General features: G+C 43.6%; 3 protein-coding genes across 6 annotated transcripts in view; 2 read left to right on the top strand and 1 right to left on the bottom strand.

The window, feature by feature from the left end:
- Position 1: 1 nt before the first annotated feature.
- On the bottom strand, positions 2 to 19,813 carry trmt5 (tRNA methyltransferase 5). Of its 2 annotated transcripts, none has more exons than XM_080871887.1 (5): positions 2,840 to 2,946; positions 2,135 to 2,715; positions 1,721 to 1,845; positions 988 to 1,630; positions 2 to 231 (listed from the first exon to the last, which is right to left on the bottom strand). In XM_080871887.1, exons 1-5 carry the CDS (start codon positions 2,845 to 2,847, stop codon positions 170 to 172), a joined length of 1,419 nt encoding a protein of 472 aa, XP_080728013.1. In that variant the 5' UTR covers positions 2,848 to 2,946; the 3' UTR covers positions 2 to 169. The 2 variants fall into 2 exon arrangements, with proteins under 2 accessions (XP_080728013.1, XP_080728014.1); XM_080871888.1 differs by lacking the exon at positions 2,840 to 2,946 and adding an exon at positions 19,699 to 19,813 and having other exon boundaries at positions 4 to 231.
- On the top strand, positions 3,005 to 16,353 carry slc38a6 (solute carrier family 38 member 6). 3 transcript variants are annotated; one of them, XM_080871885.1, is made up of 16 exons: positions 3,005 to 3,218; positions 5,664 to 5,794; positions 5,980 to 6,053; positions 6,349 to 6,401; positions 6,506 to 6,545; positions 8,573 to 8,651; positions 12,649 to 12,734; positions 12,818 to 12,876; positions 12,959 to 13,030; positions 13,440 to 13,496; positions 13,981 to 14,060; positions 14,424 to 14,524; positions 14,597 to 14,721; positions 15,153 to 15,297; positions 15,598 to 15,692; positions 15,815 to 16,353. In XM_080871885.1, exons 1-16 carry the CDS (start codon positions 3,141 to 3,143, stop codon positions 15,896 to 15,898), a joined length of 1,359 nt encoding a protein of 452 aa, XP_080728011.1. In that variant the 5' UTR covers positions 3,005 to 3,140; the 3' UTR covers positions 15,899 to 16,353. The 3 variants fall into 3 exon arrangements, with proteins under 3 accessions (XP_080728011.1, XP_080728012.1, XP_080728010.1); XM_080871886.1 differs by lacking the exon at positions 5,664 to 5,794 and having other exon boundaries at positions 3,022 to 3,218; XM_080871884.1 differs by lacking the exons at positions 3,005 to 3,218; positions 5,664 to 5,794; positions 5,980 to 6,053; ... (10 more) ...; positions 15,598 to 15,692; positions 15,815 to 16,353 and adding an exon at positions 9,541 to 11,573 and having other exon boundaries at positions 8,575 to 8,651.
- A 5,104-nt stretch (positions 19,814 to 24,917) lies between the features above and the next one.
- prkcha (protein kinase C, eta, a) overlaps positions 24,918 to 27,761 on the top strand; it is a 28,858-nt gene continuing 26,014 nt past the window's right edge. The window contains exon 1 of the mRNA XM_080871696.1: positions 24,918 to 25,518. Within this exon, the coding sequence (XP_080727822.1) occupies positions 25,168 to 25,518 (351 nt within the window). The 5' untranslated portion in view covers positions 24,918 to 25,167. The remainder of the gene's footprint in view (positions 25,519 to 27,761) is intronic.

The following is a 27,761-nucleotide window of genomic DNA, read 5'->3' as shown; positions in this document are numbered from 1 at the left end:
TTATTTTAAAATTAAACGCAGGCCAGAATTTAAAAATAGAAAATGCAAATGACTTAGTCACAAAGCTGAGCCGTGACTTCTTCAAATAAACAATATTTAAGTGCAAAAAATAAAGTTGGCTCCTACGCTGATCCTCATGGTCCTCATTGTGCCAAGTCGATATTTATCCTTACGTTGCATTTGTAGTTTCTTCACACTTCTGTCTCTTTGAGGCTGGCTCTTCAATTTGTTCTGTAGACAAACAGAAAAAAGCATCATGGAAACCATCTCTGTGCCAACGTTGAAAATTAGCTCTGGAATTTCAGCACATATAACAGCGCAAACACAGGTATTTAGTATTTAGTATTTATTTATTTATTGTCATTGTCAAGAACAATGAAATTGCGTTTGGGGCTTCCATACAACCCAAAAAAAAGAAGAAAATAATAAATACCCCTTAAAACCCAAGTGTACATATTTAACCCAGTGTGACTCCAATGCAATAAGACAATCCTTAGCAATAATGTTCGTAGAAATTCAGACAAAGACCTGAGAAACATGACAAAATACAACAATGCAACCCATTCAATATTATTGTACTGTGAGATATGATATCAGATATGATAGTTATCTATTTAAGAAAGAGGGGGGGGGGGGGCAGGAGGGGGAAGAGAATAAAGATATGATGCACCAATGCAGACCAGTTCATTGCTATTAAGAAGTTGGATATGGTTATTGTCCGTGAGAGGGGGGCAGAGAGTTCAGGTATTCATGCTTTACTTTTAATTGTGTCTAAATTATGGTCACAGAAATCATCCCCATGCATGCAAAATTCACACTATGGGCTAAGTAATGTCTAAGTAAAGTGGGAACTTAAAATGTTATGACAGAAAACTGAGGAAACATGCTTTTCTCTTGTTTATTTTCAATTCCTCTTCTTCCTACATTTATGGGATGTTTGAGCCTTTTCTTTTGGAAAAGACCTCATAAGAAGGAGTGATTCCTTACCTGACTCTTCAGCATCACTTCCAAAGAGGATATCTTTAGGGAGTGTGAACCTTACACACATCATATCTTTGTTAGGAGCCACGTTGCGCACAAAATGCACAGAGCATCGGTTCTTCAGAGGGAATCCGAGGCTGCGGGAAGCTCTCTCCACCACATCTGTGTCAGGGTCATCATCTTTGGAGAAGCCGTAGCAGTGCACTGTAGGTAGGTTCTCGTCACAAGGAGGCTCCTGGTAGTGCAGGAGGCCCCTGAACGCATCCAGGAAGTCCAGAGCTAAGGCAGGCAGGTTCATCACCACATGAATGGCAGATGTTCCCCTCATCAGTACAGGCAGCTCCTGCTTTAAAGGTCCCCGGATGAACGCCCTGCCGTCCAGATTGAAGGCTCTGACTTTGCTCTCCACCTTGTTGAGTTTGCAGTTATGCTGCAGCCATCGGTAGGACTCTGGGTTGAGGTCGTTGGCTAAGATGCTGGCACCTAAGCGAGCAGCTGGGATGGCGAAGGGTCCGACGCCAGCGAAGATGTCAAACACAGTGTCGCCGCGCTTGACGAGCTGCACCACCCGCTGGTGTTCTGTGCTCAGCCGAGGGTTCCAGTACACGCGAGAGAAATCAAACTCGTACGTCACCCCGTTTTCTTTCACCTGGATCGGGATCGGGACAGCGATTAGCCTGTGCACTGAACATATGTAATAACAAGTGTGAAACAGAGGGCTCTGTGGAACTACACATACTTTGGCGACCATGTTCTCCTCTCCAGCCAGCACTTCCATCTTAAAGTTGCGGTAAGTGGAATCGATTATGTTCGTCTTATTGACCACACAGGTGACACCAGGATTTTTGTCCATGATCACCTGACCTGCAAGAGAAGGCACAGAAAAGAAGCCTTACTGTAAATTTGGAAATGATGGGTGATCCCAGCTGATCCACTGTTTCTGTTAGCTGTATTTAGTCAGATGTACTTGTCATTTTGACATTTTAAGACACAGAGCCCCTGCAGAGAGGGGTACCCACATCAGTTCACTAGCACCAATCTTGGTAAGTTTGGGTGACACATTAAAAAAATAAAGTGAATAAATAAGCAGAAAGACGTGTAGATACTTCAGTTTGTAATAAAACCTCCCGCTGTCCAGGCAGCAGCCTCTCACCTATGAGGTTCTTGTATGTGAGCTGGTGGTCCCTCAGGTTCATGTGTGCGATGTGGCCCACCCGACTGAACGCAGAGGTCACATCCTGACCTTGGGGAAGCACAGCCTCCAGCACTTCTTCGCTCTTCAGGTTGTCATAGGTCAGCTTCAGCTCATAGTAGTGGAGCTCCTCACTGACACTGAACGACCTCAGAGCCTCAGCTTCAGTCTCACTGAAGGAGCTCGGCGAGGAGACTCTGCGAGGGTCCAACAGGACCAAGCGAAAGTCGCTACTCTGCTCTTTGTCCTGAACCACCCTGGGCACACCAGGGCGCTGGATGCTCGACTTTTTTAGGCTTTTCACTACTTTGTTTAAGACCCCAATGGGCACCCGTAGAGCAGGGACTGTAATAGTCTGTGTGAAGGCGTCTTTGTCCAGAGAGGTCATACCCCGGACCTCTGGAGGGGGTCGGTACAGTTTAGGCTCCATTATGGGCTTCACAGCCAAGCAAGGATACGCTGCAGAGCAAAAGCAGCGGTGCACAGTGGCAGGATTCAGGCTCCTTTGAGTTTGTGCAGATACAAAGATCCTGCCGAGAAACCTACGAACATAATAACGCCGTAATAATCAGGCAGAAAAGAAAAAACATTCAAATTATCAGAACAAAGCTTAAAACAAAAGTATACAATTAACCACTAACGATAAACCAGATCCAGACAGCTCACCTCAACATCCTCCGATCGCAGGCATGCTTGAACTACGTCATAAGACGTCGACCACCGTCGAGCGGTGATTGGTCAAGCGAGCAGCGACTCGCATTTTGATTGCACGGTGTAATTTCTGACGTGTAGAACGCGACGGAAATAAGAGGCACGTGACTCAACATCAACAGTGATCAGCTGACAAGTTTAGAGGAGGAGAGTTTGAGATGGTATCGTAACTCTGCGGCTCCCCGTCTCCTCTCAATCTGCGAGGGTTTTTTTTTACACTAATAAATTTGTTTCCCGCTTCGGTTCCCCACCCACAATGAGCATCAACAACGATGTGGACGTGGTCCGTGAACGCACCGCCCAGGACACCAAAGAGACTGCACCTCTGTTACAGGTAAAACAACAGGCGAAGACCCAAAAGTGAAACTGCGCTGAATGACTTGCTGACCTAAAATCTACAGTCTGAGACAGAAAATAAATGTGTTTCTGTCACAAGGAAGAATTTATGTGTTTTATATAACTTTATTTATCCAAGAGACATTTGACAAATGATTTTTTTTTTCTTCAAATCTGGCGAAGGGGTAGCAATAATTGCAACAAATCTAAAATCACAGTTCAATAAACATATTTTAAATGGTCCAAATTTAAAAAAATAAAAGTCAAACATCAACAGTGACTTTTTTTGTTTAATTTAATAATACACTGTGAATTACAGCAGTTAAAATGGCTGGTTTTTGTAGTGTTGTCAGTAAATCAGGCTGTCAAAATGTCCAGGAAAAATATCACGTGCTTGTTTTGAACTGCTTGTTCATCTGTTTTCTGCCTGTGTCAGCACTTGCAGTGAAAGTACACCCAACACCAGAACCTCTCTTTCTTCTTCTTTTTCCCCCCTCTCATGCTAATCTCTAACTTTGTTTCCTTTGGGCTTTGTCTTTTTTTTGCTAGTAAATTATGTCCAAAATTGAAGTAGACAAATATATGATTTTTTTTTTAATATACTGGCATTATTTCAGTATTTCACTGGTTAAAAATCCAAAGGACCAGACAGGGCACAAGAGAGGTGAACAAGAGAGTGCTTGGAGACAAGTGACCAGGATGGACAGGATTAGAAAGGAGTACATCACAGGGACAAAGTCGGGACTGTTTGGAGGGAGGGATAGTGGCTATATTAGACCAAGGATATTGAAGATGGAGCTGCCAGGCAAAAGGGAAAGAGGAAGACCTCAGAGGAGACTATGGATGTAGTCAAGGACAGGAAGAGGGTTGGTGTGAAAGAGAAGCGTGATTTAATTACATACCATGGTTTCACAGTTAAATGGACAATTCTACTGTCAGTCCCTCATTTGAGGATGTTGTTGTGGTTATATTAAATCAGTTGTCCACATACACGCTGACAGACTGCTCAAAGCTGCTGATGAATCCTGCAAAAACTCTGCAGAAACCAAAGTGTCTCCATCTGCACCTCTTCAGAATGTGCCATTTTAATAGTGTGCAGGGGGAAATGGGGGAAAAACAACAACAAACCAAATTCATATTTCAGCCTTTGAACCACTTATTCTTTGATTTGATGTCAGACTAGATTAATTTAATGTTGTTTGCCAAGCTACTTGAAGCTAAAACAGTGCACTGATAATGCAGATAAAGACTTTATTGTGACACAGAGACTATTTCAGTGCCCACTTAAGTGTTTAGAATTTTAACTTCAGACAAAAACTTTTTGACCTCATTATATTAAAAATGACTGTTACAGTCATTTTTAAAACATCAGTAATGTATGTTTAGAGAGTTTAGAAGTTTTAGCTTGTCTGTCTAAAGGTAATGAGAGACTCTTTCTAGCTTGATTTTGTTAGTTTATGTGGCTGATTTCAGTGAGCAATATAGAGTTACAGTTCAAATCTAAGCAAGACATAGTGTGTGGTGTGTGTTGTTGATTCAGTGAGAGTATGTGAGGGTTACCATAAATTTTGTCATCATGGTGTGAACATGCGGCTCAATCTGGACGTACACATGTTTGCAAAGTACTGAAAACAACATGTTCTCCCTCCTTTGGCTACTCTGTTTAGGGGTCACCACAGCAGATCATTTGCCTCGGTCTCAGCCTATCCTTAGCATCTTCCTCTGTCACACCAACCCTCTGCATGATCTCCTTGAATAGATCCATCAACAATCTGTGTGGTCTTTCTCTTTTCTCCTGCCTGACAGCTCCATCTTCAACATTCCTTGTCCAATATATCCACTCTCCCTCCTCTGCACGTCCAAACCAACTCAGCTTTGGCTCTCTAACTTTGTCTCCAAACATCCATCACAGTGGTTTGATTTCTTCTTGTTTTGCTTCCAACTGTGTTGAATTGTACCCTGTGCAAGCTGGGATAAGCTTTACCTCAGTGTGCCATGCTTTACAATAAACTCCAGCTACTTTGTATTTTTATTCATTTGGGGTCTTAGTTCACTTCCTGTCTCTCAGTACTGTAACAGGGGGGACTGCAACAGCCTGAAGGTCAATCTAAGCTTGTTGTGACACTGACACAAGAGTTGCCACTCGTTCTGTCCAGGATATCCCCCATTAGAGAGGTCAAGCAGTTTGGGCAGCTCCCCTTATCCTGAGCTCAGGCAGCTGTCCCACAGCCAGCAGCTCAAATCCCTCTCCATCCATTCCCATTTCCATTCCCTGATCCTCCATGCCACTGCTGTGCTCTTTTCATGACATCCATCATCAGGGCAAGCCAGTTGTTCTTAATACTGTCATGAGTAATCTTCCTGAGGCTCTTACAAAAATAATCAGATTTCTTCTGCTGCATCTTTTTCTTCATGCTATTTATATTGTGTGTTATATGTGCAGGGAGCTGTGCTATCCAGAGCCAGAGGTGCCTCCTTCACCTCCTCTGTGTTTAACCTGATGAATGCAATCATGGGCAGCGGCATACTGGGTCTAGCTTATGCCATGGCTAGCACTGGAATAGTTGGGTTTTGGTAAGAATCTTCTCGGTGCGTAAGGCAGAAAAATGCATGACTTGACCCCTGGTATCCCAGACGATATCTGGATTAGTTTGTTATAATTCCTATAGAGCATCTAAAACTGTGTCTCCCAGTGTTTATTTTTGCTTTACAATTTGATACGTGCTTGTAAAGATATGATGAGAAACGTTTTTTTCCAGTATCCTGTTGGTGCTGGTGTCCAGCCTGGCTGCGTACTCTATACACCTCCTGCTGAAGCTCTGTGACCAAACAGGTGGGTGGGATGCAGGGTAACACGTCTCTGTGGGTGTATCCAGGGGGCTTCATCCAGAGTTGTTACATTTAAACACCCTCACTTGATTTTTTTTTCCCGTTCCATTTACTTATTATTTGCATCCTCATTGTGAGAAACTTCAGATGATGTTTAAATAATATTTTACAGGAGCAAAGAGAGGAGATAAAAACCAGATAATCCCATTTTTCCATGAAGAATTTTGTGATGTGATAGTCATCCTGACATCGTTTTCATGTCTGATTCTTCTTTTTTTCCCTCTTCTTCTTGGCTTTAGGTATCAATTCATATGAAGACCTCGGAGGGAAAGCCTTACAAAAACCAGGAAAAGTAAGTGTTGATTTTTGGATTGCTGCACATTTGCCCTGCCAAAAAGTTTTTACAAGTTTTTCCACCGTGACCAGAGAACTTGCTCACACTGACTGTCTTTTTAGGTTCTGGTTGGAATCGCTATTCTTATCCAAAATATCGGTGGTAAGTGAGCCCCCGGTTCAATGTGCAGTTACATACATCATTTCTGACATGCTGGACAGGAACTGATTTTTGTGGGTTTTTATAGGAGAAGGGTGGTGAAGAGGGTGAGGAGTGCTGCAGGGTCAGACTATGGTCAGTTTATTTTGGAGGTAGATAGCGCCTCCTGCTGGTGCCCAAATGGCTGGTGTTTTACAGCCACCCTCCTGTGTGGCTATTATCTCGATTCCCTGATAACCTCTGACCCTGCAGCCGCTGTCTCCTCCCCTGAGCCTGAAACATGACTTCTCCTCTAATTGATCGCTGATGGTAAACCCACTCCCACCGTCTGTGTGTGGAGTAGCCTAATGGGACCCCTCCCTTTATTTCCCCCACCCCCTCACTTCTCTCTCTCTCTTTCTCTTACTGTCATTCCTCAGCCACAAACCGTGCTTCCCAGACAGTCGAGAGCTGAGGTGATAGCTCCTCTGCAGTCATTAGTGGCACGGCTGAGTGGATTATTGCCGTGCCCTCTGGTATGTGTGCGGTTTTCCCAGCATGGGGGCAATATGTGTGAGAGTGTGAGAGCCAGCACTCCAGCATGCATCTGTCTATACCCCGGGCTCCTTTTATAAGAGTGCAATTAGCCTCACTCTGGGTAAACATTCATCTGCACTGCCAAAGGCTGATGGGCCAATTGACCTTAATTACTGACCAGCCCAGGGCTCTCACAGCCGGCTTCGGCCCTTGTCCTTAATGAAATGAAAGTGGCTCTGGCCTTTGTTGAGCACACTCTGCCGCTATTTGCTGACCACACACAGAAGGTTTAGATCAACTTTTCTTGAAGTTTACATACGTACTTATTATTCTAATACGTTTTCTTACCACTTGGCAACGCTTTCTCTTCACTCAGGGTTTTTTTTTCCCCCTCCCTGCTTTTTTTTTAAAGATGCAAATACTGTCCCACCAGCAGTTTCCACAGATGTGGTGTTATACTTACAGTAACCAGCTGCATCGAACGAAACCATTGCATCATGTCTGCTGTGTGTGATCTCTGTCAGCATGTCTTTATTTGTCTGTGGCTTAAAACGATACATATAATATAAAAAAAACTTTCATGCTTTCTTTAAGTTGACGGATGAACTCTCCCAGGGTACGTTTTTGATTAATCTGCTAAAAAAAACCCGCAGCCTCAGAGTAACATCTTATTGACAGATTTGAGCGCTTACATAAAATGTCTGCAGTTATTCTCAGAGAGGGAATGTCCGTGCGTCTGTGTGGGCCGAAGTGTTGCTGGGGGAATTTTCTTTCATAAACAAATACAGGATCTGGGGGATTAAGGCCAGGCTTATTTAACGGCAAGCGCAAGATCTGCCCTCCGAGGCAATAAGGGCCCAACTAACTCTGGCTAGCGTGGCTTCACAAATCTAAATCCCTTAACATTATCTCCCTTTATAACTGGCCACACATTGCATCTGAATACCAAACGTGCTCACTTCTGATGATGCTCTCTTCCCCCTTTCTTGCTTGCTTTCTTGTTTTTGGGGCTTCTAATACTCACAAAAAGTGACCCCCCCCCCCTCTCTCTCTCTCTGATTGGTTGCCTGTGCATACAGGGAAGTATCCTGTTTCCTAGTGAGGTGGAGAAAGGGGGAGAAGTACCTGGATTAGCGTCAGAGATCATTATTGTTAGCATTCCTCCCCCCTTCGCACTTCTTCGTCATGGCTGCTACTCGCGGTCTCCAGCAGTTGGAAGTCCTGCATAATGTCCGCTCCTCTATGCCAAGGGCTTTGCCGGTGATCCCCTTGAGCTGCCTGCCCCACCCGTTTGCATTGGAGCCGTAGTAACCCCCCCCCTTCCACCCTGCTATTTCCTCACACTGGAAAAACGCTCATCATCCTCACACAGCAGCTTATGATTGCTTGTGACAGCACACATTCATCTGCTGTTTTTATGATTTAGTAGCTTGGTGTGATTATGGGCTTTTTTTTCTTTCTTTTTTTTAATAAACACTCAATTTCTGAACCCTTTCTGTTCTCTCGCTTCTCAGCCATGTCATCCTATTTGTTCATCTTGAAGTCGGAGCTTCCTGCAGCCATCAACAGCCTCCTGAGTGCAGACAGCCCAGGGTGGGTATATCCAGCGCTGTGAGCTCCCTCGTTTGCCAAAAAAGAAATTCAGCTCAAAATCTGTCACAGCTGCGGGTTGAACAAAGTCATTCTTTTGAATTAGCTGCACTGAGATAAAGAATGAGTCATTCCTGTTCCCATGATGTTGTAGATTATACCTTTTGGCCTTTTTTAAATAAGTCAAATTTGACACTTGTGCGCCACAAAGCTACACAAACTGGAATTAGTCGGGCAATAAGAAGCGCATGAATAATGTCGGGGAAGCTCCCTCGCTAAACCAAAATACACTGCTAATGTTTTCTCTGTCTGTCGTGTAGCGTGAGGCATGCCCACAGGAAATGTATTCCCGATACGAGAGCCATTCATCACCTATCAGCAGCAGCCAGTGCCTTTCATTGGTCTGCGTGGACATGCCTGCAGAGAAGTCCTTGGCAAAGAATGTAACTTCTATCACTTTATTATTGGCCACACTGGTTTAAGCAAGAGTTGTAGCTGCTCTCAGCCCTATCCGTCAACATCTGAATCTTCCACACACAGCTGCTTTGTATTAGCGCTCTCCTTTCACCCCCACCCCCCAAAATCTCTCACACATGTTCCCCGGAATCAGACTGATACAAGGGGATATCAGTTTTGCCATTCTAATTACAGCTCACTGCTGAGGGAAACAAAACATTTCTGTTAATGAGCGGCTTTGAGATGTTAACAGACGCGCACATTCGATTCCATCAAAGCCCAAATAAATGAGTTGTTTTATATTAAAACGCGTTTCTTTTATCTGGCTCATTTATCATAATACGGCAGAGCGAAAACAAAGTCACGCTCAATCTTTTCTGCGCTGCTGCTAACAGACTGCGTGTGTCCCGCTTCTCTCATCGCGTTTAAATTCAAGGCCAAAGACACGGACAGCTGTGGATCTGGGATTGTGCGCGGCCAGATTTAGAAGATGGAGAACCAGCTTCAGCAAAACAACGTTGGTGAAGTCTGGAGAGGCCTCAGAACCATCTCAGGCCACAAACAGCAGAACTCTCTGCCTGGGAGGGATGTGAGGTGGGCAAATGAACTGAATCATTTCTTCAACAGATTTGATTCAACCATGAGACAGTCTACAACATCGGCTGCAGACTCACCCACCCCCACTGCTGCTGTTCCACCTCTGACACCTCAGACACTTCACACCTCCTCTATTCACCCTGCTCACTCCCCCCCACCCCCAACAACAGCATCCAATACACACTCAACACAAGGCTCCAGCCTGTCTCTCTCAACCACCCAGGTTAGGAGGGAACTGAGGAGGATTAATGGCAAGAAGGCAGCGGGCCCAGATGGCATCAGCTCGAGGGTCGTCAGGTCCTGCGCGGACCAACTGTGTGGGGTGATGGAGCACCTCTTCAACCTGAGCCTGAGGTTGGGAAGAGTCCCACAGCTCTGGAAAACCTCCTGTGTTGTACCAGTGCCAAAGACTTCACGCCCCAAGGACCTCAACAGCTACAGGCCGGTGGCTCTGACATCCCACCTGATGAAGACCCTGGAGCGGTTGGTCCTGGCTCAGCTTCGGCGCCTAACAAGCTCATCACTGGACCCACTTCAGTTTGCCTACCAGCCTGGCATTGGCGCGGATGATGCCGTCATTCACCTCCTACATCGTTCCCTCGCTCACCTGGAGACCGCTGGAAGCACTGTGAGAATCATGTTCTTTGATTTCTCCAGTGCCTTCAACACTATTCTTCCCTCGGTTCTGAAGGACAAGCTGGAGAACTCTGGAGTGGACCATCACCTCACTACCTGGATTTTGGACTACCTCACCGACCGACCACAGTATGTGAGGACTCAGGGCTGTGTGTCGGACAGGGTCGTCTGCAGTACAGGGGCCCCACAGGGAACGGTTCTGGCTCCGTTCCTCTTCACCATCTACACTGCAGACTTCTCCCACAATTCCACCCAGTGCTTCCTGCAGAAGTTCTCTGATGACTCTGCAATAGTCGGCCTCATCACTGATGGGGACGCCAAGGAGTACAGAGGACTGACTCAAGACTTTGTGGACTGGTGCCAGCTGAACTACCTCCAGATCAATGCCAGTAAAACCAAGGAGCTGGTGGTAGACTTCCGCAGGCACAAGCATTCTCCACTGCAACCACTGAACATCCAAGGTATGGACATTGAGGCTGTGGACAGCTACAGGTACCTTGGTGTTCATCTGAACAACAGACTGGACTGGACTCATAACTCAGACACCCTCTACAGGAAAGGGCAGAGCAGGCTGTACCTGCTGCGGAGACTCAGGTCGTTTGGAGTGGAGGGCCCACTCCTGAAGACCTTCTATGACTCTGTGGTGGCTTCTGCTATCTTTTATGGTGTGGTCTGCTGGGGCGGCAGCATCTCTGCTGGGGACAGGAAGAGACTGAACAGGGTGATCCGAAGGGCCAGCTCTGTTCTAGGATGCCCTCTGGACCCAGTGGAGGTGGTGAGTGACAGGAGAACGGCGGCTAAGCTGTCATCCCTGTTGGACAACGTCTCCCACCCCATGCAGCAGACTGTGACAGCACTGAGCAGCTCCTTCAGTGGGAGACTGCGGCACCCACGGTGTGGGACGGAGAGATTTCGCAGGTCTTTCCTCCCCACTGCTGTCAGACTCCACAACAAAGACTTTAACTGAACAAACACACACATCCACACATGTGCAATAACACTAAGTGCAATAATCTTTTCTGGCATCGTTGTATTTTTACTCAGTTGTATATAGCATTCGTATTCTATTTTTATCTTATTGTATATTTTTATTCTATTTTATTCTACTGTATATAGTATTTTATTTTATTCTATTCTGTACAGCTGTGTACTGTATTTATTCTTATTGTATTCTAATTTTTGCGTCATAACTTTTGCACTGTCCACTTCCTGCTGTGACAAAACAAATTTCCCACGTGTGGGACTAATAAAGGTTATCTTATCTTATCTTATCTTATCTTTATGCTGATGTTCGAGATTGACTCATTGGCAGTCGTGCTCCGGCTTTAACCGAGAGCTATCCTGCATCTCGTTATAGCGTGAAATGTTCCACATTTCATGGTTCTTCTAGGTATCCTGTGACTTTACAGTAAGCCTGCAGCCTCCAGAGATCCCTTTTTCTTTTTTTTTTTTACAAAAATGTCTGCAGGAATGAGAGCTTTTTTTTCTTTAATTTAAAGTGCTTCTTGTTGAAAAGTAATGTGCAAATAAACCGGCCTCGCCTTAATTAAGATTGGGTCGAATACTTTGTGTAAACTTGGCTTGGAGCAGACCTGATTGGACCAGAGAGAGTCCAGGTCAGAGCAGAGGTCTCGGTGACATCCAGTTACAGGGTAGAAACGGTGTAGATGCGGAGACAAATCCATCAGCGCCTATGGTAACGCCACAGCTGTGAAACTGCCAAACAGGGGTCAGTGGGTGTTGATGTTGTCAGAGCAGGTGCTGCTTGACTCTGGAAGCCCCCATAAAGAGCGGTGGAGCCAGTCCCTCACGACCCCCGCATACAACCCGCAGCAGAGAGCCGGGCAGCACCCACCTCGACCGACCCCGGTGGAGCCGGCATGCCTTCCACATGTGTCACCTCGAACGCCAAGCCCCCACCCCCCTCCTCCTCCTCATTTTACTCCCCGATCTCGAATGAACTGCCAAGGCTATCCCTCGGCAAAGGAAAATATTATTCCCCCTCTCCAAAAACCCAGCAAGTGAAATGTGGTCTCATCTGATGGAGCGACACAACGTTTGCATGTGAATTACATAATTGTTATGGTTTGCAAGAGCTAAAGCCTTTAATTCATACCACATGATGAATCTGTCGCTCTGTATTTGAGCACAAAATGGAGACAAATTTCCAGAGCCGGCCCATCTTAAGGCATGGAAGAATACTCTCTCCTATCCCTGACCTGATAATAAAACGTGGCTTAATTCAGTGTTAACCTGTAATAGTTCACTCCCTTGCTGTTTTTATTCATTCATTCATTTATTTATTTTCCAGAAATGCCTGGTATGAGGATGGCAGGCTGCTTCTGATCATAATCACACTTTGTGTCGTTCTACCTCTGTCATTGTTGCCTAAAATTGGTACGTTAAGCGATCCTCAAGCGTGTTATTTATTTTTTTCTTGTTTGGTTGCTTCTTGATAGATCTTTCTCCCGTCCTTACAGGCTTCCTGGGATACACTAGTAGTCTCGCCTTCTTATTCATGCTGTACTTTGCAGTTGTGGTAAGCTCTGACACGAACCTCCATACGTCCATCTGTTTGTTTGTTTGTTTTCATTTTTGACTTTATTTATTATCTCGTGTAGGTCGTGGTCAAGAAATGGTCCATCCCCTGCCCACTGCCCCACAATATAACGTCCCTTTCAGGTGCCTTCAAGGTAAGAACAGCATTTCTTTCAGCACATAAATACTCTTTTGAAAACAACACAGATCTGGTGCAGTATGGTCCAGAAGGTCACGGGCACGGGATTAAGAGGAAAGCCCAGGAGATTGAGCTTACTGATTGTGTCTGCACAGGCTGATGAGGACCAGAGAAGGCTGCACAGATCTGTGTATGGTAACTGATGCTGTTCCTGAAGGACAGGAAGTCCAGATAACCTTGCCTGATCCTGGAAATCAACTCTGACCTTTAGGAATTAAACAGACCATACAAAAAACCTGCTATGAGCTATATTAGAATACTTGTTTCCCTTAAGCTTGAAATTAAGCTTTACTATTTGCAGCAGCACTGCTGAACTCATCTCTTTCTAGAAATAACCGGCTCACTTTTTCACCTTGTTTCTCCAGATATCAAATTCCTCTGACTCAGAGTGTTCTCCAAAACTCTTCGTCATCTCTAGTAAGGTACGTATAGGAAACCAGCGTTTTTCCTCGGCACTGAACACGCGGAGGCTTTGAGGTGGCAGTGAGAAGCTGTTAAACGTAGATCTGCTGCAGCTGCTCCACTGTGTTGACAGGTCACACTCTCACCTGTGAAGTGTAACCTGTACATGTGGAACTCAAGCACACTACGCAGCTGACACATGACACCGATTTACACTTTCTCGACCGTTTCCTATAATGTGCTCACACGGCACTATAGATGTATACTTGCACGTAGTATAAGATGCATTTAGTGGAAGAAAAGTTCAGAAAGTTCTCACATTTCGATTTGCATCCTCACTCTTAGCAGCCCAAGCAGTAATTACTACTATGAGGACCATACCTTGACCCACCTACCTCCTCCCTCCAGTGTAACTGAGTAGGTTGTTAATTTGTTAATGACTGCTGTGCTCTGACTGATGTGTGTGTGTGTGTGTGTGTGTGTGTGTGTGTGTTTGTGTTGCAGAGTGCCTATGCCATCCCCACCATGGCCTTCTCCTTTCTGTGCCACACGGCTGTCCTGCCGATCTACTGCGAACTGGATCGGTCAGCTTCGCGTTTATTTCTACTATTTTTGCCTGTTTTCTGTCATATGTATCCAGTTATGACAGAAAACAGCTGCTTATATTAAACACGGCAAAGTTTCAAGTAGTTGGAGGATGCGTGAGTAAGAAGCTCAGGCTTTAGGCTCCTCTACATGCATTTCCTACAGTTTGCTTTCTATGTGGAGAGGAGGTTAAATGACCTGACTTAGGGGCTACACCAAGGCCCAGGATAGGATAATAAGATAAATTATAATTGTTATGTATCATTTAAAGATATTCTAAGTCTATGAATAAAATATGGAGCTGGAAATGACCATAATAGGTGCTTGTCACGTGAATGCATTATTATCGCTTTGTCTTTCAGACCTACCAAAGCCAGGATGCAGAAGGTCACGAATATCGGCATCAGCCTCAGCTTCTTGCTGTACTTTATTTCTGCGCTGTTTGGCTACCTCACCTTCTACGGTAAGTCATCAGGGACACTTTCATTCAAAGGAAAGCATTGTCCCATCTCTGTTTTCATCTTCTAACTTTTAGCTCACGTGGAATCCGAGCTGCTCCTCAGTTATGATGCATACTTGCCCCGGGACACCATGGTGATAGCGGTTCGACTGGCCATCCTCCTGTCTGTGCTGCTGACTGTGCCACTTATACACTTCCCTGTGAGTAGACCTGCTTCATCATCATCATCATGATGATGATGATGATGATGATGATGATGATGATAATAATAATAATAACGATGCTTTTTCCACACAGGTTTGTTTAGTGCTTCTTCTTTTTTCTTTTTTTACTCAAACTGTGAAACTGAAGAACTGAACTGAAAATACTTGAAGGCTTTGTTGATCATTTTTATGTTGTTATTGTGATCAAGATGGTTTTATTTTTCAGTTCCACCTTTTTACTCTTTCACTTTATCAATTTAAATTTATTGTCGCCTAGAAAATTCATCTGGCTCTGTTACTGTGTTACAGCTGCCAGAAAAGCAGATTACTTCACTTTCCTTCTTTCTGCTTTAAGACATTTAGTTGCAATAACACTCGAGTGCTTTCAGCTTGAATGGGTACTGTCTGTGTCTGTGTGCTTGCTGCAGGCCCGTAAAGCTGCAATTTTGATGCTTTTCGGGGGGCGTGCCTTTTCTTGGCTGATCCACATCGCTGCAACTCTAACCATCCTGTGTGTGGTGCTGATACTCGCCATCTTTGTGCCTGATATCAGAAATGTGTTTGGAGTAGTAGGTATGTGGTACTTTGAAAATACTTTTAACATATGGGAGTGGGGGGGGGGGGGGGGGGGGGGGGGGGGGTGTATATCAATAGATATTATATTGTTCATAAATTATAGATATATTTTTATTTCCTTACCTGTAACCTTTTAAATATGAACAGGCATTATAAGCTGCCAATATCCCAGTAGCCCACAGTTATTGATTGTACTGGCTAGAACTGCAGTATCTGCTTATACATAATTGATGGCTGGAGTCCTGCTCAAACAGTTTATAAATCTCCTATCATGAGCCTTTCCTGTTTGTTCCTCAGGATCAACAACATCCAGCTGCCTCTTATTTGTCTTTCCGGGCATCTTCTACCTCAAAATCAGCAGGCAGCCCCTCAGGTCCTTCGACTCTGTTGGGGTAAATGAGCTCTTCCGTAAATAGAAGATCTGGCGATGAAGTTGCATACATTATATTTTGAGGTAATCTGGTAATTATTTCGATTTTTTTCTTTTCTTTTCTTTCTCCTCTCTCCCCTTCAGGCTGCACTACTCGTGGTCTTTGGCGTGATTATGGGAGTCATCAGTTTCTGTGTTATCGTCATCACATGGGCAAAGAGCTCCTAGCCCCCTTCTGGTCTCCTCCCCCAGACCAACAACAAAACCAAAGAAAATGAAGCGCGCACCAAACAAACTGAAAGTTGAATAAATAAAGGGAACAGCATCGCCCCCAGGCATTTATTTATGATAAAATTATTCTACATTTGTTTTTTGTTTTTTATGTTCTTTCCAATCTCAGCTCAATGTTTACATCTCCTGTACCGCACTGACCTTTGTACTGTACCAAATTCAGGGCAAGTCTTGTCTTTTTTTTTTCAAATCTGATGTGTGGGTTTGTGATACAAAGCTGTAAATTTACTTTAATGTGCTTGTTTTTTCATTTCTACTTGTTCTGTGTTTGCGATTTTTGCACTTTATGTAAATTATTGACCACCTGATGAAGACTACATCGAAGTTTACTGCTTTCCTAAATTTTGTATGTGACACTATATGTATTTGTAAACACAGTGGGTTTTATGAATCACATTTATTTTTTGGGGCATTTGTTTTGAGTGTCTTTGAGCTTTGAGCACTCTAAAATCAGGTAAAACTATTTCTGCTACATCGTCTACTGCAGTGAATGTGATAAAACCGGTGATCAGTTTGTTGGTTCATTATAGCGCACGCCATGTGGGCCTAATTTAAAATGTGTTAGATTGTATCAAATTGCCAGCACTTGATAAAAGAGACATTGTTTATGTAATGACATGTCAGTTTTGCTCTATTTAACCACTAAAATGTCTTTATCGGTTTTCTAGAAAGCTCATCAGTCAAAACATGTCTGCTTGTTTGATTGGCAGGCACACTGCTGACGCTGAGGCCCCGCTCCTCAGTTGTACTGTGGTTTTCAGCCTGTAGCTAATGAAAGCCACATGCTCTGTACGTTTCTAATCATAATGCTGTTTAGATTGTCTTCATGCTGCCTCTGGAACCTACGGCCACCCGACTGCTGCTTTTAATCTGAGGAATTAGGCAGGCTGGCCCCCGCCATCCCTGCGAGAAAGCAGCGGCTGCAGGATTTTCACGCCACCCTTTTTTCCTTTTTTTAAAACAAGGTTCGGTAATGCAGGGAATATCCCCGTGCTTCAATCCACCCCTCTTAAGGACACTCCCAGAAATAAAGGGCACCACAGCTGAACATATATATTTGGTTGTCATGAGGGGTAGAAGCAATGAAGTATGACAGCAGAAAAAAATACTGAAGTACATTTTTTCCAAATAATTGTAATAATTTTGGGCTTGAAGGAATAATTTAAAGAAATGCCAGTGAGAAAGTCCTCAGATAAAGGAGCTATAAATGAAGTGGGAAAACAACAGTGTTTCTGACAAATAGGAACAAATTAAGAATCCTGACCTTCTCCTGCACGGGATCATTTACAAACCTCTATGCTGAAGGCAAAAGCAGAGCAAGATTGCCACCTGGTGTCAGACTGTGTCCACAGCAGTCCAGGTCGGCACCATTTCACAGAAACTCAGGCGTCCTATGTTTTATCAAAACCTAACTAGGTGAAGATAACCACATGCTCAGATATTTTTCCAGGTTTATAATGAGCTGGAAAAATGCATGTTAACTCAAACCAGAGCTGGGTTTTTTTGTTTTTTTTAAAATGGAGATCTGACTGGGTCCCGAGTCCTCGGGCCCAGAGGTGGGAGTGTTTTTGTTTAGTTAAACTCACTCACACCCTGGGCCCATGTCCAGCAGTATGACAGCACCATCTCCCAGGGTTAAAGGATGGAATGAGCCAGCAGAGGAGCGATGGTGGGCCGGAATTAAGCTCCTGCTGGCAGCCGCCACTTTTGTATTGTTTCAAGAGGCGTCGGCTGTGTTCTTTGAAAATCATTTTCTGTTGTTGGAAATCAGGAGAAGGGTGAACCTGGTGTCCTCACTTTGACCTTCAGCCTACTTTGCCCATCCTGTGTGTGAAAACAGGCTGGGAACCACTGGATTAGATATGCAGAAAGTATTATCTACGTTTCTACAGGTGGCTGGAGACTGTTATCAGTGTGTCTTCTCTCTCCCTCCCCTCACCCCACCCAGTCACGGCAGACAGCTGCCCCTCCTGAACCTGTTTCCGTCTTTATTTCCTGTTAGGAAGGAGTTTTTCCTTCCCGCTGTTGCCAAGTGCTCGGTCACAGGGAGTCGTCTCATTGTTGGAGTTTTCCCTGCGTTATTGTAGGGTCTTTACCTTACAACACAAAGCAACTTGAGGTGACTGTTGTTGTGATTTCGTGTCTTTATAAATTAAATTAAATTGAATTTTCTGTTGTGGTGGACATCAGAAACTGAAAATCTCAGTGCGGACAACATCTGCTTTCTGTTTGCCTGCATAATCTTGTTCAACAGGCATTCCTGGCTGAAAGGTGCTTCACATGAGCTTTTTAAATGCCGGTTGGCATGATGAGTGGCTGTCCTTGTTAGTCACGGTGGGGACTGCAACTCAGAAGAGATGCCATCAATACGCAAGTGTCATCACTGATGAAGTGCTCTCCATTTATTTATTTTTTCCCTCTTTCCTCCCATTCTCTCTGTTCCCTCCATCTACATTCACTCCATGCCGCTTTTCTGCTTTTAATCAATTTCCATGCTCTATCAGTAAACATGTTCTTTGTGTCACAGTAAGAGCATTCCTCACTCTGAGCACTCTTTCTGAAAGAGCACACGCTTTGGTCATAGGAGAATGTGACCCATTTATACTCCTTATTTCTTTATGATGTTTTTAAATATCATATTGCTTAAATAAGGCCTCAAAGCAGGAGAAAAACACGATTAGAGATCTTTATATGTGACATGGTGCAGTTTGACAACATCATCTGCTCCTGCTTTTCAGCTAGCGTGCTTCAGACAAGCCCGTGCTGCATTTGTAGATGAGCGATGTCCTTTAGCCCTTTCACCAGGGGAGTCCCCAAAGCTGTGTATTAACTGAAAACCATTGTGTGCAGCAAACTCGTCACTTTCTCGAATAAAGGGGAAGAACTGACTGACACACGCATCACCTGCCAGTTCACAATAAGGGCCAACACAATGACTAAAAAAATAAACTTGACTCCAAGATTGCAGTCCCTATATAGTCCTCGAGACACAATACACCTCTGTAGCAGAGCCGTATGTTTTCAGGACTGGAATCAAGGTCAAGAGTGAAAGAGGAGGTTTTATAAATAAACAAGGGAAGTTTTACAAGGAAAAGCTTTGTAGTGGTTTGTCAATTTGGCATGTAACGACCAGAGGTTGAGGAGTAAGGAAGAGCGCCGATGGAGGCCCAGTGGTCAGCAGCGCAGTGTGGGATTCTGTTTTTTTTGGTTGGGAGCAGGGGTTAGTTTGTGTCACTGCAATCCCATCAGCCCTGCGCTGAGCCTTTAATGCAGCCCTGACGCCTTTCTGGCGCAGGGGCCACGCTGCCTCACATCTGGAGCCAATTACCCTGGAGGGGCTGTGACAGGGCCCCCACCATCCTCTACTCTCTGCTCCTCTGTCCAAAGCAGCTCACACCACTCTCACAGTTGCATTCTTCTTTTCACAACATCATGCTTTATTTGTCAGTCCTTTTCCTCTTTCTTTTTTTAAATTTGAAAACCATAACCTCCTCTACACTCAGAATCCCCCCCCCCCCCCCCCCCCTCTAATAAGCTGATAAAGAAGAATAACAGGGTATGTTTGTGGCCGAAGGGCTTAAGAGAGCAGAGAGCACTACGTAATGTCAGAGTCTCTTGTTTGAGGCCAGCTGTGTGTGTGTGTGTGTGTGTGTGTGTGTGTGTGTGTGTGTGTGTGTGTGTGTGTGTGTGTGTGTGTGTGTGTGTGTGTGTGTGTGTGTGTGTGTGCACAGCCTTACCTGAGGAGAAGCTGGGGTCTTGTGACTGGACTGTAGCACGGGGGTTAGTCCTGCTGCTTGGACCCGATGACTGATGAGGGTAATTGAGTTTGTGGTAGTGCAGCAAGCGTGTTAGGGGTGTAGACTGGCCCCGTAGGATTTCTCTCACCGAGGTCACAAGCGCTGGGAATGGGCTTCACCATATCTGGACCATACTCTTGTTAGTTCCCGCCCCACAGTTTGGCACCAATGCTATGGTTCATTAGCTGCAGCTATAGGGTGTACCTGGGCAGAGAGCCAGGGGATTGAGCTGTCCTGGGTTACACAGACATAAATTGAGAGTGTAGACTGTGAAGCAAATGTGGAAACTCTACAGGTGGCTGAAATTAAGCCATATACACAGAATCAGCCTGCTCTGAAAAAAGGAGGGGGGAGGCTTTTGGTAGCTGGCTTTGTGCTCGAGGCAATAAAATCTTGGCATTTTAAGGAGATACCTCAGAAGTGTGTGTTCATGCCTTTGTGTGTGTAAAGCATGCACATGTATATGTACACATGAAGCTCACAAGTCTGTGTGTTCTCAGTCTCTGGAGTCATGGAGAGCTGCAGACGTCTCCCATGGGTGCATAAATTCACGATTTGGCCGTGACAGCCTCTTCCAGAGAGAGAGAGAATGTTAGGCTGGAATGAGGGGGAAGCCATGCAGGGCAAAGAGCCACTGAGTTGGCAGACAGAAGGAGAAAAAGAGGGGGAACTGCTCGTAGAACAAAGAAAGAAAACAAATCATCCTGAGCTGTAAAAGTGCCATCTCTCGTTCTGGGGTAAAATATGAGCGAGTGGAAGAAAAATTGATTTTTAAAGTTTATCATAAGAGGGATGTGAGCAGAAAGGAAGAGGAGGGGGTGGAAGATGAGGGGGATCAATGGATTAAACAGTCTTACTCTGCCCTCTGCTGGACAGTTCAACAAAACAACATTGAGGCTTTGCTGAAAGCAGGAACACTCTTATGACCTTTCTCAAACTGTGCACAGAAATAGAACTAAAATACCCCGACTCTAACATGTATTTAAAAAAAAAAAAGCCATGTGAGAATACCTGAACATTTGCTCCTGCTGGTCGGGGTGATCTGCAACAAAAATTTAAAGGGGCAAAATGTTTTATTTTCAACCACCAGCTTTGAGAGTCCTGCCGCTGATTGCTGTAAGTGCACTGACACTTTTTGCACTGAATCAATCTGCTATTGGCCCGCTTTGGCATTACGACCTTCTCTTCTCAGTAAGGTCATGTCTGAGAGGCCGTTTACAAGACATCCTGGATTCAGGGGATGTGCAAGTTCTGGGACCCCAGCCCTTTATTTATAACAGCTGGACCAGAGAGATGTGGAGTCCTGACATTTGGCAGAGTGGGGTGAGAGGTCAAGTCTAACACCAATAAAGTGAAGACTTTGATCGTGGCATTTATGGATAGAGGAGGTACAGCACCCTCAGAGTGGGAGAGAGTGGTGTTTAAAGAATAAAGAAAAAGAGCACTCCTGCAGTTAGGCGAACCAGCCGGTCAAGAAAGAAAAAAGAAAAAGAAATTAAGTAGCTGAACTTTTACTTTCATTTCAGGATTTATTTTACAGCCCATTGCCTCCTGCTGGTTCACTGAGCCCAGTCAGAGGATGTCAACAAGCACAGATGTGCATGTAATAATAATTTGAATTACTGCTTTTTTGTGTGTGCTGTAAATATTGAGGAAAGTGCAGCTTTAATTCAAGAGGTTTAACAAAAATATTGCATTCCCTGTTCAGGAAATGCAGCCTTTTTATATACAGACTTTATAATTTTCAGGCACAAGTGCTATTTAAGTGCTTGCTTGACTGACAAGCACTTTCATGGCCAAGTGGAATCTGTTCTCTCATTATTCCATGACAAATTAAGCAGATAAAAATCTGTAGTTGTTAAGTGTTAACACAGATAGACAAATACATGTTTAGCACAGCAAGTGCTCTCAACATGAATGTCATGGTCCCCGTGTCTCTCTGGTTGGCCCACGCTGGCTACAGGTTTTGTTGTTGTTGTTTGTTTTTGTTTTCTTTGTCTCTCCTCCTCCTCTCTGCCTGGGCGGAGCTCGTTACGGGCTCTCGCTCTTGGCCCACGCACCTGTGTGATTGTGTCCACCTGCTGCTGATCTGGCTGATTTCCCCAGCTGCTATTTAAGGCAGTGGCACAGAGCAGCTCACCGCTGGAACGTTGAACCTCCTGAGTTCGTGCTCTCGGCATTTTCAAAAGAATGCCCTGTGTGTATTTTGCTGTGGAACTAACGTTAACTTCTGTGTGTAGATATCCCTCTTCTGGACCAAATCACAGGACCTGCCCGGGTGTGGCAGCGTGTGTGGAGTTTTGGAGCGAGTGCGGCTGAAGAGGAGTGCGTGTGTGCGGAGGAGCTGTGGCGGTGACTGTGTGGAAGAGGAAGCGTGTGTGTGGATTTCCCCCCTGCTTCTCTTCCTGGAGCCCTGGACCCCCCTCCCAACTCACTGTACATATATATATAGCACTGAGGTGATCCCTGTTGTAAATAAATCTCCTTTTGTTCTCTGAGAAAGAACTGTCTGCGCGTGAGTCCGTTCAGTAGCCATGACAATGAGGTCCAAAGATATAGGTAAAGGTGGCCATCATTAGTCTGAAACACCGGAATAAAACTATCAGAAAGATAGTAAAAGCTTTAGGAGCGGCCAAATCAACAGTCTGGTGCATTCTTATAAAGAATAAATGCTCCCATATGGCTCAGCATCTACCTGGAAACCACAGAAAACAACTAAAATGGATGATTACAAATGCTTTGCTTGGCTAGAAAAAGCATTCACAACATCTAACCAAGTCAATAACACTCCCATGGAGGCATGTGTATCATTGTCTACAATCATGAGAAGCCCTTGTGAATATAAATGCAGTTTATACAATGAGGTGGAAAGCACTGGCTTCCCCGAAGAGCAAGAAGGCCAGATTAGACTTTGCAAAAAAGCATCTAAACGGCCTGCACAGTTCTGAAAAAAAAAAAAAAAAAAAATATATATATATATATATATATATATATATATATATATATGGACAGATTAAATCAAGATTAACTTGTACAATTCAAATGGGAGTATGGAGAAGAGAAACAGCTCTCCTTAACATACTGTGGCAGGAGTGTGGTCTCTGGTATGCTGCAGTGGAGGGGTGGGGACAGGTGTGTGTGCTGTGACTGATGACTCTCTCTCCCTATATAGAGTGATGGCAGAGACTGACGGGGTGTGTGTGCAGTGGAGGAGCTACAGAAGGAGCTGACTCCTTGCTCGAGTGCCTTAGTCACAGCGAACTGCTAAACAAGCGAAATAAAGAAATGCAAAAACACGTCAAACACTGTGTCTGTCGGGTGCTTGCTACACATGCCGTCTGTGATGGTGGGGGCAGTGTTAGGGCATGGGTATGTATGGCTGCCAGTGGAAGCAGGTCCCACTGTGGCTGCTGATAGAAGTATCAAAATGAACTGTGAGGTGTGCTCAGATTCAGTCAAATGCTGCAAACTGACTGGACAGCAATTCATGGTGCAAATGGATAATGACCCAAAGCATACTGCAGAAGCACCCAAGAGTTTCTCATGAAATGAAAGAAGTGAGTCAATTCGGTCACATGATCTCTGGCTAATAGAGCGTGCGTTTTAGTCAACTGGAGACCAAAATACCCACAAACCAGCAGCAACTCGGTTTGGCTGACATAGCATCTCAGGAGACGAAACACAGCATTTGGTGATGGGTTCTAGACGTCATGGAGTCATGAAATATTAAAAATGATCCTTATGGAGCTTGGGATGGGGATTGGTTATATGCTGTTCAGTAGTTCTCAAAAATCATCCAAATTGTAATGGCCTGAATGTATTGAGGTATGTCTTTGTATCGTTTGGTACTTGTTTTATTAGGCCTGATATGTCAAACTGCATGTAAAAACTCTATAAATAAAGAGGGGGGAAAGAGCCTTATGTATAAAATTACGTTAGTTTGTCTAATTAATTTTGAGCTTCTGAGAATGACAGGCTCTATGTAAAAAAATATCTGCAATTCTTAAACAGTCAATTAAAGCTGAAAGTCTGCACTTCAATCAGATCTTCAGTCTTTGATTTCAGATCCCCTGCGGTGGTGCACAGACGCCAAACTGCATGAAAATACGTCACTATGGCTCTAACTGGAAGCACGATACTTCCTGCTTGCTTGTTTGGTTTAAATTACATTAGATTTTTTGAAATATTTCTCATCATAACGTCCAACAATACACTAAATAATAAATATCAAGTCTCGTTCCAAACTCGTCTGTTTGATTGATTTTTACTTGGTGTGTCCTGATAAAATCCATTAAGGCTCTAAATATAAAGACAAAAAGTAGAGCTTTGCATACTTACTTATGTGTCACGTCTCATGTTCGTTTCAGGGTGTTTCATTGTATTTACTGATCTTTCATGGCCATCTACTGGATGAAGAGCAAACTGCAAACATAAAACTATCAATACACTGTGTAAAAGTACATCCAGTTCTTTATTTATTAGTTATTTGCATTGTTTTTCTTTAATTTAGAAACAGATTTTTTTCATTTGTTGTATTTTTTTTTTCCACTTCTGCAGAAGTGCAAGGCTAAGCTGTTGTCGGGAGCTCTGATGCGAGGGTAGATTTTCTTTGTTGACAGCCTGTGGTCAGCTTATCTGTGCTGGTTCTGATCAGAACTAATCAAGCCTACTCTTTATGGTTTTAGCAAGCTTTAGATTAAAGTATACTTAAGCAGCTGTTACACGAGCTATGGCAACTGCATGTAAAAAGTAGCCAGTCAAGTCTGACAAAGAAAAAATCTCTTTTAAATCTTTTTAAAGCCTGATAAAGCCCTTGAAGTTATAAATGAGAAACTCGGACTCTGTAGTGCACGATAAGAGCCAAAGGGGCGATATTTCATCACAGAGTGAAGGACAGGTGAAGCACCACAGCACCTTACACAAACAGAGTGTTGCATCATGGTCTATATAGTACCAGACTCCATTTTTTTCTACACAAAGAACTACAATACAACCACGTGACACACCAACCCGACAGTGACAGGTTGAGAGGTTTGCTGATGTGTGTGTGTGTGTGTGTGTGTGTGTGTGTGTGTGTGTGTGTGTGTGTGTGTGTGTGTGTGTCAAATGTTATGCGGAACTTGTGCCTCCTCCCCAGCATGCTGTCGCTTCCTATTTACTGAAAGCATTTGAAGCAGGTTCGCACCGATACTGGCTGCAGCTTTTTGCGCTCACAGTAAACGCGCTGCACAGACGGTCAGCACAAAAACTTTTAGGTCAGGATGAGCTGACACCAAGAACTGTGAACAGATTTGGTCGTTGTTGACCTGAAGTGAGCGTGAATGACTTTTTCTCCATATTGTTTTTAAAATATTATTTTTAATTTGCCTGCTGTCTTTTTAACTTAGCGCATATATAAGCTTAGTAAACATGAAGTTTAACGGGTATCTAAAGCTCCGGATCGGCGAGGCGGTGGATCTGAAACCGACTACCTTCTCCCTCCGCCACTCTGTCATCTTCAACAAGGCTCCTCCAGCCATGGACCCCTATATTGTGGTGAAGGTGGACGACTACAAAATTGGGCAGACTCACACCAAGCAGAAAACCAACATGCCCACGTACAACGAGGAGTTCTGCCTCAGCGTGAACGACGGCAAACAGATCGAGCTGGCTGTTTTCCACGACACTCCAATCGGATATGATGACTTTGTGGCCAACTGCACCATTCAGTTCGAGGACCTCATCGAAACTTCCAACACAGGGGAGACTTTTGAGGGATGGGTAAGTTTTAGGGTTCCCTTGTTTTTTTTGTTTAAGTGAAACTGTCATTTAATGGCTGTTTAAGTGTTATTTCTTCCATTTAAATTTAGACCATCCTTTAACCATAAACATGGGTGGATTCGTCTGTCAGGATGCCCTGGGGCACAGATGTGCAGCTGGCCACACACCACTACATACACCTCACAATATGAGAGCAGGCCTGTGGTCTCGTACTGAGAACAGTGCCTAATAATAATAATAATAATAATAATAATAATAATAATAATAATAATAAGAAGAAGAAGAAGAAGAAGAAGAAAATGTTTTTATTATTAAAGTACACACACCTCCAAGCAGAGTTTATTGGTTCAACCCGGAGCCAAAAACGCCTCAGATCCAATGACAGTATGATGGCATTTCCTGCCATCATACATTGCCTTGGAAAATTAAATAACAGCCAGAATCAATATACCTGAAGGTCCAATACCAACAATACTTAGTATGTCCAGCATGATCACTCACATCACTTACAGCTGCCACATACCCAGACATGAACCAGTTCCTGTTTGCTGGAGCAGTAACTGACCCAAAGTTTCTGCCTGTCCCATCTCATGTAGCTTTATTGTAGTATATGTATGAGAAATAATGCAAAGGAAGAGACTTTTACAATTCTTTATAATACAGAAACTTTAGTGTCAAAAGCTCTTAAAGAAATTTATCACTGATCCACTTTTAGTTGGTAATGTGAAATGGGCCTACTGTTTACAAACCTATGGATGGCTTAATGGGAACATATACTTTTATTCTTATTTTTTGTCAGATATATATGCAATTTAAATTGCATATTCATGTTAAACAAGGCTTTAACTATGTTAAAAATGCATTATACAGACAGCTTTGAATTACTCAAAGAGTATCTCAGAAGCTAGTGTGATATTATTTTGATACATTGCCCACAATAACATTTGAATACAGTATTCTGTGTAACTGAAGGATAATTTTTTTTAAAGGGTGAAAAGCTGGAATTTTATATGCAGTACGTACACTGCGGTGTCACATTAGTGTATAACTGATTAGTTCAGTGAATTCTCAGCTGGATGTTCACCATCTTTACTAAAGCTTCTGTGCATTTTACCCTCATTCATTTGAGTAACACCCCCCAGTGTGTCTGTAATTGCATGGCAAAAAAAAAAGTATTGTAATTTTATTGACCCACCTGTACTGGGAATGCTAAATTTTTACTTTCGGCAACAAAAATGTTACAGAGATTTCTTTATAGTCATCTTCAGGCCTACGAAGCCAAACTAAAGTCGTCTTGCTGCCAATATATATGTAAACATTTCAGTAAAACAGTGTTCTTCAGAAGTCTTACTGACACTTAATTTACTCTTGTCAGCAAATACCATGCTAGCTTTGTTAGCTTTGGTTGTTCCTGACAGCAGACCTTTCCCATGTCAGTCATGCATTGTATGCCAATTAACTGAAGCATGCACAGGAAAAAAGCTGTACATATGTTTTTTGCAGCTTGTGACTGAAAGACTTAATTGACCGAACACGAGAAAACAAACAATGCAAAGGGCATTAATATTTACAGATCAGTCACATGTTACACATGTTGTTCATGCGCTTATTCCTGGTTAGATTAAGGTTCCAAAATAAGCAAGTTAAGTTGAGATTCAAGTTTTAATCAAGAACAAACAAACCAGTGAACAAATGCAAAAATAAACAAGTGTTGCTCACAGGCACGCGGTGCTTCTCCTCAGCAGGCTTTCTCAACGCTGGCCAATCAGACAAGTGTGCTTTAAGTCAGTTTTTTTTTGTTTTGTTTTACTTTACAAGGGTAACTTTTCTGAATTTAAAGTCCCGGAATCAAAATATGGACCTTATGATGAAAAAAATCATCCTATATTTTCTAATCCTGCTTAAATTATTAATTTCTTCTATCCATACCTAAGCAATTTTAAGACAACGCTATAAGACTGATTAAAAATGTAGTTCCAGGTTGATTTATAGTAAAAAAAAAAGTTAACCTCTAAAGTCACATTCACATTAGGCGCTATTTTAACTTCACATCAGAGCTTTAATACTTTATGAACAGCGTTTTAGAGCAGGTTTAGAAGGCAAAGCCTGTTATTAAGCTCAGGGCGCTGTTCACTACACGCCTCAGTGTGTGACTAATTTTCCCTCTTTTTGTGCCTGAAAACAATAACACCATCCCATCTGCACTGAGGTCCTCCCTGCTTCTACAGGAGGAAGAGGTTTAA

The sequence above is a fragment of the Rhamphochromis sp. 'chilingali' genome, assembly GCF_963969265.1.
Source record: "Rhamphochromis sp. 'chilingali' genome assembly, chromosome: 21".
NCBI classification, from domain to species: domain Eukaryota; kingdom Metazoa; phylum Chordata; class Actinopteri; order Cichliformes; family Cichlidae; genus Rhamphochromis; species Rhamphochromis sp. 'chilingali'.
The sequence above is the reverse complement of the archived record's forward strand: the minus strand, read 5'-3'. Positions and strand labels throughout refer to the sequence as shown.

Bases quoted from the DNA above. Each gene is read 5' to 3' on its own strand.
- trmt5 (XM_080871887.1), bottom strand. The intron at 1,846-2,134 runs GTGAGAGGCTGC...CTTCTCTTGCAG, and splicing joins CACATACAAGAACCTCATAG to GTCAGGTGATCATGGACAAA. The intron at 232-987 runs GTAAGGAATCAC...GTTTGTCTACAG, and splicing joins AAGTGATGCTGAAGAGTCAG to AACAAATTGAAGAGCCAGCC.
- slc38a6 (XM_080871884.1), top strand. From the start codon at position 9,595: ATGGAGAACCAGCTTCAGCAAAACAACGTTGGTGAAGTCTGGAGAGGC.